Source organism: Castor canadensis, chromosome 2 (genome assembly GCF_047511655.1).
Source record: "Castor canadensis chromosome 2, mCasCan1.hap1v2, whole genome shotgun sequence".
NCBI lineage: Eukaryota > Metazoa > Chordata > Mammalia > Rodentia > Castoridae > Castor > Castor canadensis.
In genome coordinates, this window is record NC_133387.1 from 57,307,458 (window position 1) to 57,323,154 (window position 15,697).

Sequence of the window (15,697 nt, forward strand, 5' to 3'; positions counted from 1 at the left end):
TTTTCACCTGAATACTTTGGCACAATGAAAAACTACTGACAATTTAAGACCTCTGTACCTTTTCAGCTACTAAACAAAAAAATTGTTATATTGACTTATAAAAATTGGTTTTTGGCAGCATTGGGGTTTGAACTCAGGGTCCTGTACTTTGTAGGCAGGAATTCTGCCACTTGATCCATAAATTGTTTTTTGACCTGCCGAGTTTATTTCTCTTAGGTCAAGTAGAATATAGTGACTGGTGGGGAGGAGGTTTTGGCAAATATCACATAAAATTATTAAAGGATTGTTTACAGAAGAAAGACATTCTCAATTTTGTAACCCATTCATTCATTTTCATCATTTTATTGTTTCAAAACAGCAACAAAATCAAATAATATCTCTGCAAAATGCACTATGCTACATAATTAGTAGATAAAATAAGATACTATCACTTAAAAAACTCATAGCATATGGAGGGAAATAGACATATAAACTGATAGTCACAATGTAATGTGATAGAAATAGGAACTGGGAATTCTAAATGTTCTAAAGTTTTAAAACATTACACTAAGGAAGTGCTGCTTGAATTGAGTCCTATAAAGAGATAGAACTGAATAAAGGAAGGGAGACATTTCAGGCTGCATTGTAACAGGCTATGTTTTGTTCGTAGAACAGGGAACTCCTATGTGTGGAATTCAAGGGGTGTGTATAAGGTATAATATCTTTTGAGATCAGAGCAGTAAATTGGGTGACAAGTGTTTCTACATTAGCAAGCAAGAACCTTATACTGCATGAAATGATGAGTTATAAAATATTTGAGTCAGAAAAGTAACAAGATCGATATATTTAGTAACAATTTGAAGAATGCATCTGAATTTAGAAATATTTGTGACTAGGAGTCCTATTGGGTACAAAGACAATAAGAAAAAGAGATAAAGTTTAAAATATATTATAAATAGAACCTGATTGAAGATTTCTAAAGGGTCCTTGAGTCACAATTCTTCTATTATCTGCATGGTGGAGACTGATGAATGCTGTCCAGTGGGACTTTCTGTGATAATGGTATATTATGCATCTGTGTTATCCAATGCAATAACCATGTATTTGTTAGTGTTGAAATATGACTAGCATGGCTGAGGAACTGAATTCTTCATGCATTTTAATCCTTCCTTGATTCTATCCCAGAGATGATACTTACCTTTCAGACTAGTACTTCTATATTCTTGGTATTTGTGGTTTTTAGAAAATAAGGCATGGATTAAGAAAATGCAAAGAGAGGCACATTCGGTTATGACACAGGAAATGTGGAAAACTGTTTAGCTGTATAGCTGTTATTTTTGGACATGCTGAACTTGAAGTGACTCTGGAAGATACTGGCATATTGGAAAATATGAACCTGAGGCTAAGTAGTGTCTACAATCATTCATTTGGAAATCACCAATATATTGATAACTCTTGAAGCTTTGTACACAAGATTAAAGGCAAGAATAAAATCCTGAGGGAAATAACATTTAAGAATAAGCAGATGAAAGTGTCTTAAAACACAACTGAGAAGAAATTGATAACTTGATGAAAAATGTGGAAGGAAGTGAAGGGAATAAAAGACATTTTAGCTTGGGCAGTAGTAGGGTTTAAACTCAGGACTTTGCACTTGAAAGCACTACACAATTTGAGCCACACTCCAAACACAGAAAACAATGTTTTAAGAAGACAGCAAATGTTGACTTTCATGGCACACATCTGTAATCACAGCATGTGGAAGACTGAGGCAGGAGGATCATGAGTTTGAGGCCAGCCTGGGCTACAGAGCAAGACTCTAACAAAAATTAGAAGAATACAGATGTCAGTGATGTCACATACCAAAAAGAAGTTAGCTAAGATTATGATTAAAAACCAGGTACTAAATTTAACAATAAAGTTATCATCAATGGTTTTTGCCAAAATCATACAAACATTCAAATTCAAATAAGATGTAGTCTTACATCTTGTTTTTTTTCTTACTATCTCAGTTTCAACATAGAAAATGAGAACACCCATCACTTCCATGACTATTTTCCAAGCAGATGTAAGACTTAAATGAGAATATATGAATTTGGATATGACAGATACTCAGGAAGTATTGAAAACAAGACTGACTTAGCTTATAACAATTATAGGAGACTTACATGTGTGAATGTTAAAACCTGGTTGTACTACAGGGAGTTAAACAGGGAGTTAAATCATGCACATTTGTTTACCTGTACATGCTGTACATACACACTAACACCTAACAGTGCTTGAGTAAAAGAAATTGGTGGTGATGGCAGTAGTCTGCATATTAGGGAATTCGTGACAAGATAGTTACTAAAAGTTACTGAGAAGAGCAGGATGAAATTGAAATTGATAGGTTGAAATTACTGTTTAATATTTTGCTCTAATTTTTTTTATTTTTTTAGTAAAAGAAATTTTACTGGGATATATTCATTATACAGGGGGGAATTCATAGTGACAATTCTGATTAGGCTTATATTATACATTGGTTAGTTCACCTCCATCATCTCTCCTCCTCAACCCCTCCCTACCCCACTTTAAAGCATTTATAAGTGGTTTCTTTATTTCATATAAGTATATGAATTCCATCAACCATATACCCTCACCTTAATCTCCTTCATTCACTATCTACCCTCCCACTAGTACCACCCCATGCACTGTACCTATTTCACAGTCCTGCCTTTCATTATTAAAATTTAGATTTGTCAATATATTCCCACTGTGGGTATACTTTATTTTGGTCCATTCAACTCCTTCCATTACTCTCCCTTACCCCTTTATCTCTCACCCCCCTGCCCCAGTTTTCAACAGCTTTCAATACACATCCTTGTATCCTCTACCTTCACAGATGTTATGTTTTATGATATTATTCATGCTCTATCATTCTTTTTTTGTTTCCCTCTTTCTTCAAGTTCCAAAGAGTAGTTCCACTTTTCCAAACATGTCCTGTATATGAGTTTGTATATGACCATGCTTGTTTTTGTGTATATGCTTATCTTTTGGATCTATCTTCCATGTATGAGAAAAAACATGCAATCTTGTCTTTCTGAGCCTGGCTTACTTCACTTTACATGAAGTCCTCCAATTGCATCATCAATTTACTTTCAAACCACATTCCTTATGAATGAATAATACTCCATTGTGTATATATACCACAATTTCTTGATTCATTCATCTGTTGCATCTGGGTTGTTTCCAAAGCTTGGCTACTATGACTTGTGCTGCAATTAACATTGGTGTCCAGGTGTCTGTTTTGTATCCTGACTTATGTTCCTTTGGATAGATGCCCAGGAGTGGTATCACTGGATCATATGGCAGTTCTGCCTTTAGCTTTTTGAGATATCTTCATACTGCTTTCCTTAGTGGTTGTACTAATTTACATTCCCACCAAAAGTGTAAAAGGGTTCCTGTTTCTCCACATCCATGACAGCATTTGTTGGTTTTATTGCCCTTGAATATGGCCATTCTAACTGGTACGAGATGAAATCTTAGTGTAGTTTTGATCTGTATCTCTTTTATAATCAGGGAAGTTGAACACTGTTTCATGTATTTACTGGCCATTTGAACCTCTTCTTTTGAGAATTTCCTATTTAATTTATTATTTTGCCTTAATTTTTAAGAATGTTCATACTTTGAGAACGGATCTCATTTCGGAACACAAAATAATTTTGAACTATATCTGGTGAAAATTTTGTGAACAATCTGAAAAATGCAAAGTTTGATCAGAGAATTGGGTAGGAAGAGATATCATCAAGTAAAAAAAAATACTTTTGAAGATAATCCTCATGGCGATACTGATCAATGATGCCTGGGGAGACTAAGACTTCATATGAAGACTCCCTTTCATACAGTGTATTTATCATTGTACATGGCAGGACACACTTCCTAATGAATTGTTGTTCAGTATTGTCACTACTTTTCAGTCAAGTACTTAATCTTTTCATATTTTAAATAGGGTGCTAAGCCTTGATTGATTTCTAAAGTCTTGGTAATCACTATAATTCTTTGACCCTGTTGAACTGACAGTATTTTGAAACATAAATGGTACAACTTACACCCTGGAGAACTTGTCTCATAGATGGTAAATTACTCAGATCGTCATGGGGAACTTATTAAATACTGACTGAATGAAAAGACAAACCAGCATAAAATAAGTTCTGAGGTTGGTGTCTGTTTATTTGTTTATGTCTGTGTGATGTTTATTACTCTGTGTATGTGTGTATGTGTGTGTGTGTTTTCCTGTAAATTAATATGTGGAAATGCCAGTCCTTTCAGAAAGGCTTGTTTGCGACTTTCCACCTCCGGACTGTTTTGCATTACTTTTAGATTCTATTCGTTTTTGGAAGCTTTGTCCATTAGCCCACTCCAGATTCCAGCTGTAGGTTATGCCAGTTCTCTTTTTGTTTTGCAGTATTTCCTCTGTCCATGCCAGGAATTCAATTTGGATTGAATAACTTGCCTGGGGGGTCTCATTAATAGCATTTTGCTTCAATTCCACTTGGATTGTCTATTTTGATATATGGTCCTATTTGGACAATTACTGCCTTTGAAGATTTGTGTTTTTAGGCTGATGACACTTTCCGTATTTATTGATCTCCACCAAGTTGTGGTTTTTGTGCTTACTTTTACTGTGTCACTTACAGCCTAAATGAGAGATTTAGTGCCCACAAGTTACAGATGTGCTTTTGCCTCACTTCCATCTGTTTTCCTGTCTGAGAAATTCCTAGGAAGGGATTTATACTGTTCGCTGTAGTTTTTAAAAAAGAATTAATGAACTCTGTTCTTACCTAAAAAAGACTGGCAAACATGCCCAGATTTATCTAATTTAATATGCTAAATATCAAAACCTAAGTTCTTTACCATAATATAGTATCTGAGTCCTGCATTTATAAAATAATCTTCCTGAGTTTTTAAAGTTGTTATAAAAATATTTTCTCCATTTCTATTTGCTTTGTTATTCTCCAGTGGCAAATTATAGTCATCTCTAAATACTAGAGAATTACCTTAAGAAAACAATATTTTCTTTGAAAGACTTTATTGACTTTATCCCTCAGAAACTATTGTGTTCAATACTTGTCATAAATTTTTTGTGTGTTCACTTTTTTGTCCTATTTCCTCTTCGTCTTAAATGTTTCTGTTTCTATATTTTGTTTCCTTTATTACTAGGGTAATAATAATAATCTCAAAATTATTAGAAAGTGAAATAAGAAGCTAGTTTATGATGTCAGCTTGTCTGGAATTTATTCTGGATTCCTAAATATCAGAAAAGGCACTAAAATCACTGAAAATAGTGAAGAACAGTGCTAATTGATTTATGGTGGTAAAGTCAAGATACCTACAAAGTTCCCTTTTTATATAAAAAATGGCGACTATAACTGCAGTTTCTCAAGCAAATAAATAATGATGTATTTCTTTTATGTATTGCTTTCTTTTATATGATAACATAGTACTTTCTACATTGGTTTCTACAATTTATCTGGGATGATAGGTGTGATGTTCTTGAAGACTTATCTCAAGCCAATCTTCTTAGTTAATATTATTGTCAGCTTACTATTTTTGCTTTGATTTCTTTTAGTAGTTAGAACTATTCAGTGGAATACTTTTATTCCACTGAATGGATCACATGAAATATAGTTACAGCATTTTACAAAAGAAGACTCAAAAAATGAGTGAAAAAGGAAAGCATCACATAGTTTTCTCTTTTGATTTGATGGGCATGACTTCACTATTTTCAATTATATCTTTTAATGTATGTAAATATTTTAATTTGTGATCTTGTCTGTAGTATAATGATAGATTTTAATATGTATGGCATAGTTTCAAATGCGGCTCTTAGAGCCTTATTCCAGATTCCACTTTTTGTTTTTACCAGATCATGATCATAGTTTTAAGCTTCTAAATTGGTCACCCTGAGTTTGGATTGTTATTACCATCATTAGTTATTAATACAGTCCCATGCAGACCATTTGTGATAAGTTTTCATGGAAACATTTTTAAATCTGTCAATAGAAATAACTCAGTAAAGACTGAGACAACACAGAGAGAAGTAAATCAGACATGCTGTGAGAAGTCAGCTGCTATGGATGCACTTCCAGTATTGCTGTATTAAGTGGCAGTCTTTAAGATATGTGAGGGCATATTTCAACATAGTAATATTTAAAACCTGAAAAGAATAGCTTTTATGAATGGCAAATCAGATACAATATGAATGATGCATTGAAATGTAACAATGCTTAAATAAAAAACACAAAGGTACTAATTTTCCCTAATGTTATATGCTGGATTTATAAAAGTGGTCCATAGAAACCCCGGTGTGTTTTCATCCAAGAGACTACTTCAGTGGTAGAATAGCATTTTTATTGATTTAAAATTCTGTGGCATTTATATCACAATTCAAAAGTAACCAAATGGGATTAGTGCAAGCTAAAATATCTGAGAGTAGATGTTTTAATGATAGGAACAAGAGAGTGGAGTACATGAAAGATGAGTAATGTTATTTGAAATGTTTCAAAGAATTCCATTCTTTTGCCTGCACAGAGATTCAAATGAAGCTGGGCACAGTAGGCCATGTCTAATCCCAGCACTCAGGAAGCAGAAGCAAAAGGATCATCAGTTCAAGGTCAACCTGGGCCACATAGCAAGACCCTGTCTCAAAAAAGCAAAAAGAATCTCCCCTCCCCCCAAAAAGAAAGAAAATAAAAGAAAAAGGAAAAAGAAAAAAACTAGAGATGAGCAGCATTAGACAAAATGACTAAATTTGAAGCAAGGAGAATCTGTAACTTCTAATTTCAGCATCAAGCCTTTTTTCTTTTTTAAGCTTTTAAGGTATTATTTTTCTAGAGTGCATTGATTTTAAAAGTCTGGCATCCTTCAATTTACATCAATTAATATTTTTACAAACCTCTGAATTTAAGAGAACACAACATGTTCCTAATATCTTGGAGATTTCAATGGTTATATTAAATCTTCAGGATTTAAGAGTGTTGGAATTTAAAGTCAATTATTGCATTTTCCAAGAGCTTCTGTTTTCCAATATATAGGTGGAAATGACAATATTTATAAAGTGCTGAGAGGTCCTCAAAAGGAATGGTATATACAGACAAAACCATGCTTAGCAGATGAGCTCTGCATGGTGACCCAAAGGTCAAAAGACACACTTAATAAAAGTTCACGTGTGACAGCTTCTAGCTACTTTACATGTCTATGTCAAGATTTATAAGAACTTGAATTTTCCTGGAGAGCAGAAGTAAAATGTAACAACCATTAGCCTCCATCTTGACTGATCTACCTATTAGTAGATTCTCTGATTAGAAGATCATAACAACTCACAATATGCAGTCAACATCCAGACAAGTGACTGAATTGTACTGTTTTCTCTTTTTATTAATCATTATAAATTAAGAAATATTGCAAATATATAAAAAGCTACAGCAAAAAAGAAAGCAGGTACTCTCTATACTTACCACCCTGGTTGAGTGCAAGGGATTTGGCTTGTTTACCTTGAATTTCTTTGTAACTTTCATCTGCATATTTGGTTAGCAGATGTAAAGACTTTCTATAAACTAACAACAAAGAAGCTGTGATCAATAGAGTGGAGACACATAGAAGTGATTGGTGACTGATTCTGACATCTCAATAATAAATCTATTGTGTTGGTGAAACAGTTGTGTTCTGTAGAGCTTCACAAAAATAAGCAAGGAGGTGACAATTTAGTACAAAAGTGGTTATCTCCCTTTCAGCCCTCTTCTGAGCTTAAAGTTCTCAGGGGGGATTGTGTGGATTTGCAAACAAATCCTGGGACTGAGAGCAGCTAAACAAAGTCAGTCCAACTGACACTTCCCTGCAGGAGAAATATAACTCCTTGTGAATTGAACTTTGCCATCCCAGGTCATGCTTCTGGATGTCGGTAAGAGTTACCATCCAGTCATTAAATGCTTATAATCTATCGCTGAGAGCTATTATCCCAGAAACTATACTTGTTTTCCTGCTGACAGCAGGTGGCTTTCATCTTTGACCTGGATTTTCTTGTTTGTTTTTATCTTTTACTCCTAGAAGGGCTGGAAAGACTTCTGGATAGGTAGACAAGGGCATTTAAAGATTATTTTGTTAAAAAGACTGCAATTTGTGTTTCCCAGAGGAAAGGTACATTATAAATTCCTTCCTTTTAAAATTTTATTTTTGAATTACCATCCATTATTAATACAAGGAATTTCAATGTGGCAATTCCATAAATGCATATAGTGGACTTTGAACAGATTCCTTTCTCATCTAACAAATTTTGAGGTGGTAAGTTGGAATTTTCTCATGGTTTCCATTAATTTTGGATGACAATTGCAAATAGAAAGAGGAACTGTTTGGAAAAGGACATCTTCATACATTAGAATGTTTTTAAGAATATGATTGCTCATTTTATGACAGTGTTCTGTACTGCTGTTAAAGAAATGTCATTGGGAAAATAAGCCTGTCTCCACATCTGCAGAAATCTGAAGTCATACAATAGGTAGATAGAATATTATTTGAGCAATGTTATGGAGATAATAGAAGTACATACGCAAAATAGATATTTAAGAGTAATTATAGACATTCTTAGTACAAGAGATCAGTCTATGAAGATATCATGTGGTTTTCTTAAAAGAAAAATCTATTTCATTTCTTTGCTAATGAATAAAGTTTAAGTAGTTCTTCAATGTGTACTTAATAACAAACAGACACTTTGGTTTTGTATTAAAAACTCCCTTGATCTTGCCCAATTTACTTTTGTAACATTTCCTTTCACTACTTTAGTTGATCACAGTAGTTATCTAAGCCAAATTTGTCCTAGTTCTTCCAGTGTGTTCTGGATTGTTCCAGAAATTTTTTTTGTCCTCATTTCTAGCCCCTGGTTTATTTCCGATCCAGTCTCTACATATGTAGCCTGACCTCACCTGTCTTTGCAAAGACAGTTTTAAAAATAACGCTTGCCCAAACCTCTCCTTTCCTTCCCAAAATGAAAAAAAAATTTCTGAAGAGGCTAGATCTCCTTGAGTTTGTATACTTTTCTAAATACTCTTATCAATTTTATCTTGTAAGTTAACTATAAACATGTATTTATTAGGTGATATGTTAATGATATATCTACAGTTAGAGTTAGGTGAAGTCAATAAGGAGTGTACTTTCTGCTGAGAATGAAAAACTATTAGAAAGCCAACTAAAATTTAGTGTAAATTGTTTTATCACTACAAATTAACAACTCTATTTTGTGACAAAATATTACAGCTAGAAAGTCTTTTGTTGGTCCTGATTTCAAGCAATTGTGTTTATCATTGTACTTCTATTATGCATGTGTATATGTATATGGAAAAGTAAATTTAGATACGCTTATACTAGATAGCCCTCAGCACACATGAACTAAATTACACACCTGTTCCATGATTTGGAATTATTTAAAAATTAAAACACAGAAACAATAAAAACTGTGAGGTCCTATATTTTGCTAAGTGCAAACTTTTTAGTTTGTGTACAAAATACTTTACCATACAGTATATTTCAAAATTATTCTCCCTTTTTGAATTGATGTTTATTATAAACATCATTGTTTATTATAAACAGATCAAGCTTTATATAATTTATATTTAAGTGTAAATAGATTAATTGAAAAAGTGACTCCAAGAGTAATTCTTAAAAGTTGAAATTAAAGGCTTAATGTGTTTATTACATGAACCACTTCCATCTTATTTACTATAAGCACAGCAAAGCTAATTGACTTAAATTAATCTTATTAGCATTCAAAAGGGCATATTTAAAAATAAGAAACATAACTTTTATACTGAGTTGTCAAATAAAATGATATGTTTATTTATTTGATCTCACTATTTATATGAATGCCTAAAAATCTTTTTTAAATGAAAAATTTCAGAACAGAAATGAAGTATGTAAAATAAAGGCTAAGACCTGAAAAAATTGTCATATGTGTGTGGCTTGATGCTTAATTAGTGGTACAATAAATATGGAGAAGACTACTTTTAAGTCTATGCCATATTTCCAAAGGATACAAATATTTTTCTTAATCATATAAATACTGTACAAGTCAGTGTTATCATCTATTGAACTCAAGTTGCCAGGTACTATACTAAACATTTTATAGTAATGTTTCCATTTGATCATCAAAATAACCTAACTTCAAGACATTTATCATATTTTATCAATGAGAAAATGGAGACTTAGAAAGTTAGTCTTTTTTTTTTTTTATAGGTCGTGGAACCAAAAACTGGTATAAGAGTTGATTCCAAGCTCGTGTTAATTACTTACATGCATTTACTCATCAATAGAGCTAAATTGCTTGCTTGCATTCATTTGACCATAAGAAAAGCAATTATGGTTGAGGAACAAACTTTTCCATTATTTGGAAGTTCAGTAGTAAATGCTCAGGCTCTATGCCTTTGTAAACACTAAATAGTAAGTTAATTACCTGTAATACCTACCCATTTAATTGATGATAGAATCTTGGTAAATTTTTATCTTTATATTTGTTTTCCTTTTTTCAGAATGATGTTGGAGGACAACGCAGTCTGATAAACAAATGGACAACTTTTCTTAAGGCCAGATTGATTTGCTCAATTCCTGGAAGTGATGGAGCAGATACTCATTTTGATGAGCTTCGTAAGTCACGTGTTCTTTCCTTCTTGAAAAACTCTTATTACCTATTAGGCATTTATTTCATTTTAGCTCCAGTATTTGATAATACATAACCCAGCCTAGCTTGAAGGAGTGGTTCTTAATAAATTTGCACAAGCCTACAAGGGCACCTTAGGTCTGGGCACACATTGTAATGAAGAAACTCCTCTCTTTTTAAGACTTCTCAAAGTTCGTGAAGGAAACAAAATTGCAGCAAGCAAAAGAAAGATAGGATTTCTGAGACTGCAAAATCCAGCCATTTCTCATGCAATATTTCACTTTGGCTGGAGCCACTTTCTACAAGTAAGAACTTGGGTTCCTTATTCCACAGATGCCCTCTGCTGGAGAGTATGGAGATTGGGCAAACTCTGCTCCTCTAATTTAAAAATACTCAAGAGTAGCAGTAGGCAGATCCTTTTCTATTTTTACTCCTCCAAAAGCTAATTCTAGAAGGAATTCTTTAGCTGTGTATAAAGCTAGAATCATTAGCTTTTTATCTTCTCAGACTTTTTCTACTTCTGCCATGCATGTAAAAATAATTATATCATCGAATGATTTCATCAGTATTTTGTGTTTTTCTGTATTCAAGTATAACTTCAGTGTTCATGGATAACTTTTCTGTTGCATATAAACATACTCACAAATAATCTGTTAAAGTAGTTTGCACATAATTTACTATCAACACTGCACTTACTACATGTGTAGCTATTTTTATCTTGTTATTAAAGAGGTAATTGAATTGCTATGTCAACACAAATATAGAATAACACGTTTTTCACTGGGGGAATAAAAAAATTCCTTTTTTTCTAATTTCCTTTTTATATGAAGTCACATACTTCCAATTGGAAATAATTATGGAGATTACCAATTGGATAATCTCGTTTATAAGGAATTGAGTAAACAAGAGGTTAAGATGTCCAACTCCGTGTTGCATTCTTAAAGAGACAACTTTTACACTTGAATTCGTTTTTTATTAATGCTTTTATTATTGTTGTAATGGGGGAAATTGTGAAATTTACCAAAGTTCTTACAATATGTCATAGTTGATTTCATCCCTCCGTCATTCTCTTTTATCCTCCCTTCCCCCATTCCTGGAATAGTTTCAACAGGTCTCATTTTTACACTTAATTTTTTAAGACATATTACAATGCTTGTTGTTTTAATTTTATATGCTGCTTAGAGTTCCAGAAATATTATTTTAAAAAGCAAACATATAATACCAAAAAATAAAAATATGTAATTACTTTTTCCATTCATAGAAGATATTTATTTGCTCCCCACAAGAGATGAAAGAAATCCTGTAGTATATGGAGTCTTTACCACTACCAGGTATGTTCACTAAAATGCTTTTAATCCTTCTAGAGAAATTTTATATGTATGTAAGCCAATATACTCATATCATCTTTTCGTCTCTTCCTTTTTAGTGGCATGTCATACCTTTTTCATTTTACCTGTCATTTATTATTTCTTAGAAGTCTTTTAAAATCCGTATAGAAGCTCCCTTTGTTCTTTTCATGCCATCATGATAGACCTACATTGATTACCACAGTCTATTCAACCACTCACCTTAATTCCTGTTGTTCCAGTCCTTTGCTGCTATACGTAATGCTTCACTGACTACCCTGAGCACATACCATTCCACACCTGAACAAGTGAATCTCTGGTATAAATTCTCAGGCCGATATTCATACATTTCTAAAGAAATGTATGAATAAATGATTGAGTTCATTGACAAAGCTGAAATTAATCATGAGATGGGACACTTTTGACATTTAAAATCTTATCACATCAAAAGCTGTCTTATCTGCATTTCCTTGTTACCCTAAAAAGATGGATGTGTGGCTTGGCTGATAATAACCATTTCACTGCTTTACTGCTCTAGGGACTTTTCATCATCTGTCCCAAGAACAGTACTAATTAGTTGTAACAATAGTACCAGAACTGAAGACCTTTTACTGATTTTTATCCCTGTACTTTTTACTTTTTTCTACATAATGATCTTATACATGTTATGGAGACTCTGTGATTTCCTTAAAGCTGTGCTAGCATCTACAAAGTGTTCTCAAGAAAGATGTGATCACTACTAACTTTATTTCATTTCATTCAATAACTTAATCAAAGCAAATCTTTACTCCTGTTACACATTACTGAATGTATACTTGCAAATACTTTCCACTCTTTCCACAACTCTACTCTCAACTTTTATCAATGTACATTGACATTAATATTGGAAGTATGGTTATTGATATAGAAGAAATGGTTTTCCTGTCTCATTTTGAATGAATTCTTAAGCTATTTTGTATGCAAATTACTGTTTATTTCTTCCTGTGGAATGATTCTAATTTAGTCCACAATATGTTAGTTACAAAGTGAAATTCTCTCTTGGTTCAGAATATATCAGCATACAAAACACTGTTTGATTAATTATAAGATACACAATTTGAACATTTTAATGTGAGAATGAAGAGGTTACCCTAAAAATCTATTTTGGAATCAATTTTCCATTCATTTATTTCTGAATATAAAAGATGCAAGAAGAGCAATTGCTTGTAGTAACTCACATATTTCAGGACTAGTTTTCTTGGCATCTTTCCATTCACACAGCTTTCTTTGAAGTTAATGTATGTTCCACACACAACACACAGATATGTGCCAGGGAAATATAGCCCCAAGATAGTTCTTTTTTTTTTTTTTTCCTATCAAGTATCTGCCCACCCAGAGTGTGAAGTTACAAGTCAGCTCTTTGTTCCTGGTGTACTTTGTTGTTTTATTTTTAATGCTGCTGTGAAGACTGAGGTGATGTTGGAATGCATGTCACATCTTTTGTCAAGTGAGAGGACATAATTAACCTTCCATAATGATAGTGCCATTAAGCATGACATTATTCCTTTAAAATATCATAGAGAGATGTGATTTTTATGGGAACACCCCTCTTCTTAGCAGCTAGTTTAATCTTAGCTGCCTGTTTATCATTACCTCCTTATGTTTCCTATTAATGTCATTCCAAGAATATTAATAATTGCATTACTCAGACTAGAGAATCATTAGCTTGTTTGTGTAATGCTGAGATGACAAGATCTCTTAGATCATAAAGGGTGATCTCACTTTTAAGAACAGGAATCCTCAAAGAAAATATTTTCAATATCCAGAAATAAATAAACAGAAGAAATATCTGATGAGTGTTAACAATTTCCATCATTAACTTGTAAAAGTTTGTAGAATTCTTGTGAAGCTTTTCTGCACCTTCAAAACACTGCCTCTGATACTATGTAATTATTATTACACTAAGTATCAGATATATTACTATAATTCATAAGCCCAACTCAAGAAGCAAAAAGAAAAAAGATTATTTCAACATTTAAAAATTAATTTACCAAAAGTAATTTAAAGAAGCTAGCAGCTGATGTCTATGATGTTCACTCACATTAAAGGAACAGATAAATGTAATTTTTATTCACATATCGAAATGATTACAGTTTTAAAATCAGATAATGTAACTTTTTATAGTTATTTATATTAACTTCAAATAAAATTAAAGAATATGTGGATAAATAGTATACCTTTTCCTGCACATTCCTCCCTATCCTCCATGTTTTCTAGATAATTCTTACTTATTAGTCAGGTGTTAATGTAGACCTCTCCTCCCTGAAAACTTACCTGACAGCCCTGTTCTGGGTTAAGTGTGCTCACTTAACTTACTTATCTGTAATGTAGTTACCATCACTCATTAATCAGAATTACTTGGCTAAAAATTCCTTCAGGACATAAGCACATTCTTTTTGCAGCACCTGTCAAACAGAATGTGTCAGATTATTTTTTTCCTATAGCTCTCAATAAGTGTCCATTGAATGATCAATGAATGATTTGATTGTGCTGTCTTCTTTCAGCTCCATCTTCAAAGGCTCTGCTGTTTGTGTATATAGCATGGCTGATATCAGAGCAGTTTTTAATGGTCCATATGCTCATAAGGAAAGTGCAGACCATCGTTGGGTGCAGTATGATGGAAGAATTCCTTATCCCCGACCTGGCACGGTATGTATCCAACTTAATAATTAAATTATGTTCCTAATCCCATATTTGATTACTAATTCTATTACTATAAAGTATGCTACTCTCCACAACAACATATGCTATTGATTTTTAAGGAACTATTTTTCATTTACAGTGATGTAGTCACAATTCCATTCTTCGTTTGAACTCTTTTCTTTATAATAAGAATTTTGTAAGTGGAAAGTAAAACCTGTTGAAATTATTCCAGGAATGTGGGGAAGGAGGATAAAGGAGAATGATGGAAGGGGTGAATTCAACTATGATATATTGTAAGAAATTTTGTCAATATCACAGTGTATCTCAGTACAACAATAAATAAAAGAATTTTAAGTTTTATGAGAAATAATAGACAATATTTTAATGTATGGACTATGTTGACATTGTAGTTTGTCCCCAATATGGCTACAGAATCATTAAAAATATTTACTCATCTAGAATAACAAATATCCTGAATTAAATGGCAATTGCAAATAAGTAATTGTTTCATACATAAAGCTCTGTGTGTACCTAAAGAGTCTTCTGTTCCCCACTTCTACTTTGAAGAGGCTACATCACATATAATCATTTAAATTACCCCTTTCTTACCATACATGTATCTTTTCTTTTTGTTCCACCTTGAAACAATATACATTACTATGGGAAGAGATTTTAAAGAACCCTGAGTCCAAAATTTTTTTCAAATAGTATAAATCATCTTAAAGCACACATAAATAAAACAAGTAAGAAATATGTTTTAGACTTTATGCACTTGTTTAAAAAGAAAAACTGGCTTAAAATGTTGTATGTGCATTATAAAAGGAAGACTTTCTTCATTTTGTTGATATAATTGAAATAGTTCAAGTTGTTTAAATAATTCAAAGTTGATTAATTAACTAAATATTATTGAAGGAAACATACATTTTATTTTTTCATTTAAGATTTATTCTGACTATTTCTTCCAAGAGCCTAAAATAATCGTGAAAATCTCTGAGGAAAATGTTGACTT

The 15,697-nt window shown here is 32.6% G+C and overlaps 1 protein-coding gene across 2 annotated transcripts in view; it reads left to right on the top strand.

Annotated features, from left to right (window-relative positions):
• Positions 1 to 15,697, top strand: part of Sema3d (semaphorin 3D) — a 193,403-nt gene that overhangs the window by 141,547 nt on the left and 36,159 nt on the right. For both annotated transcript variants that reach the window (XM_074064862.1, XM_074064861.1), the window contains 3 exons: positions 10,533 to 10,647; positions 11,922 to 11,991; positions 14,550 to 14,694. In XM_074064862.1, the coding sequence (XP_073920963.1) occupies positions 10,533 to 10,647; positions 11,922 to 11,991; positions 14,550 to 14,694 (330 nt within the window). The remainder of the gene's footprint in view (positions 1 to 10,532; positions 10,648 to 11,921; positions 11,992 to 14,549; positions 14,695 to 15,697) is intronic.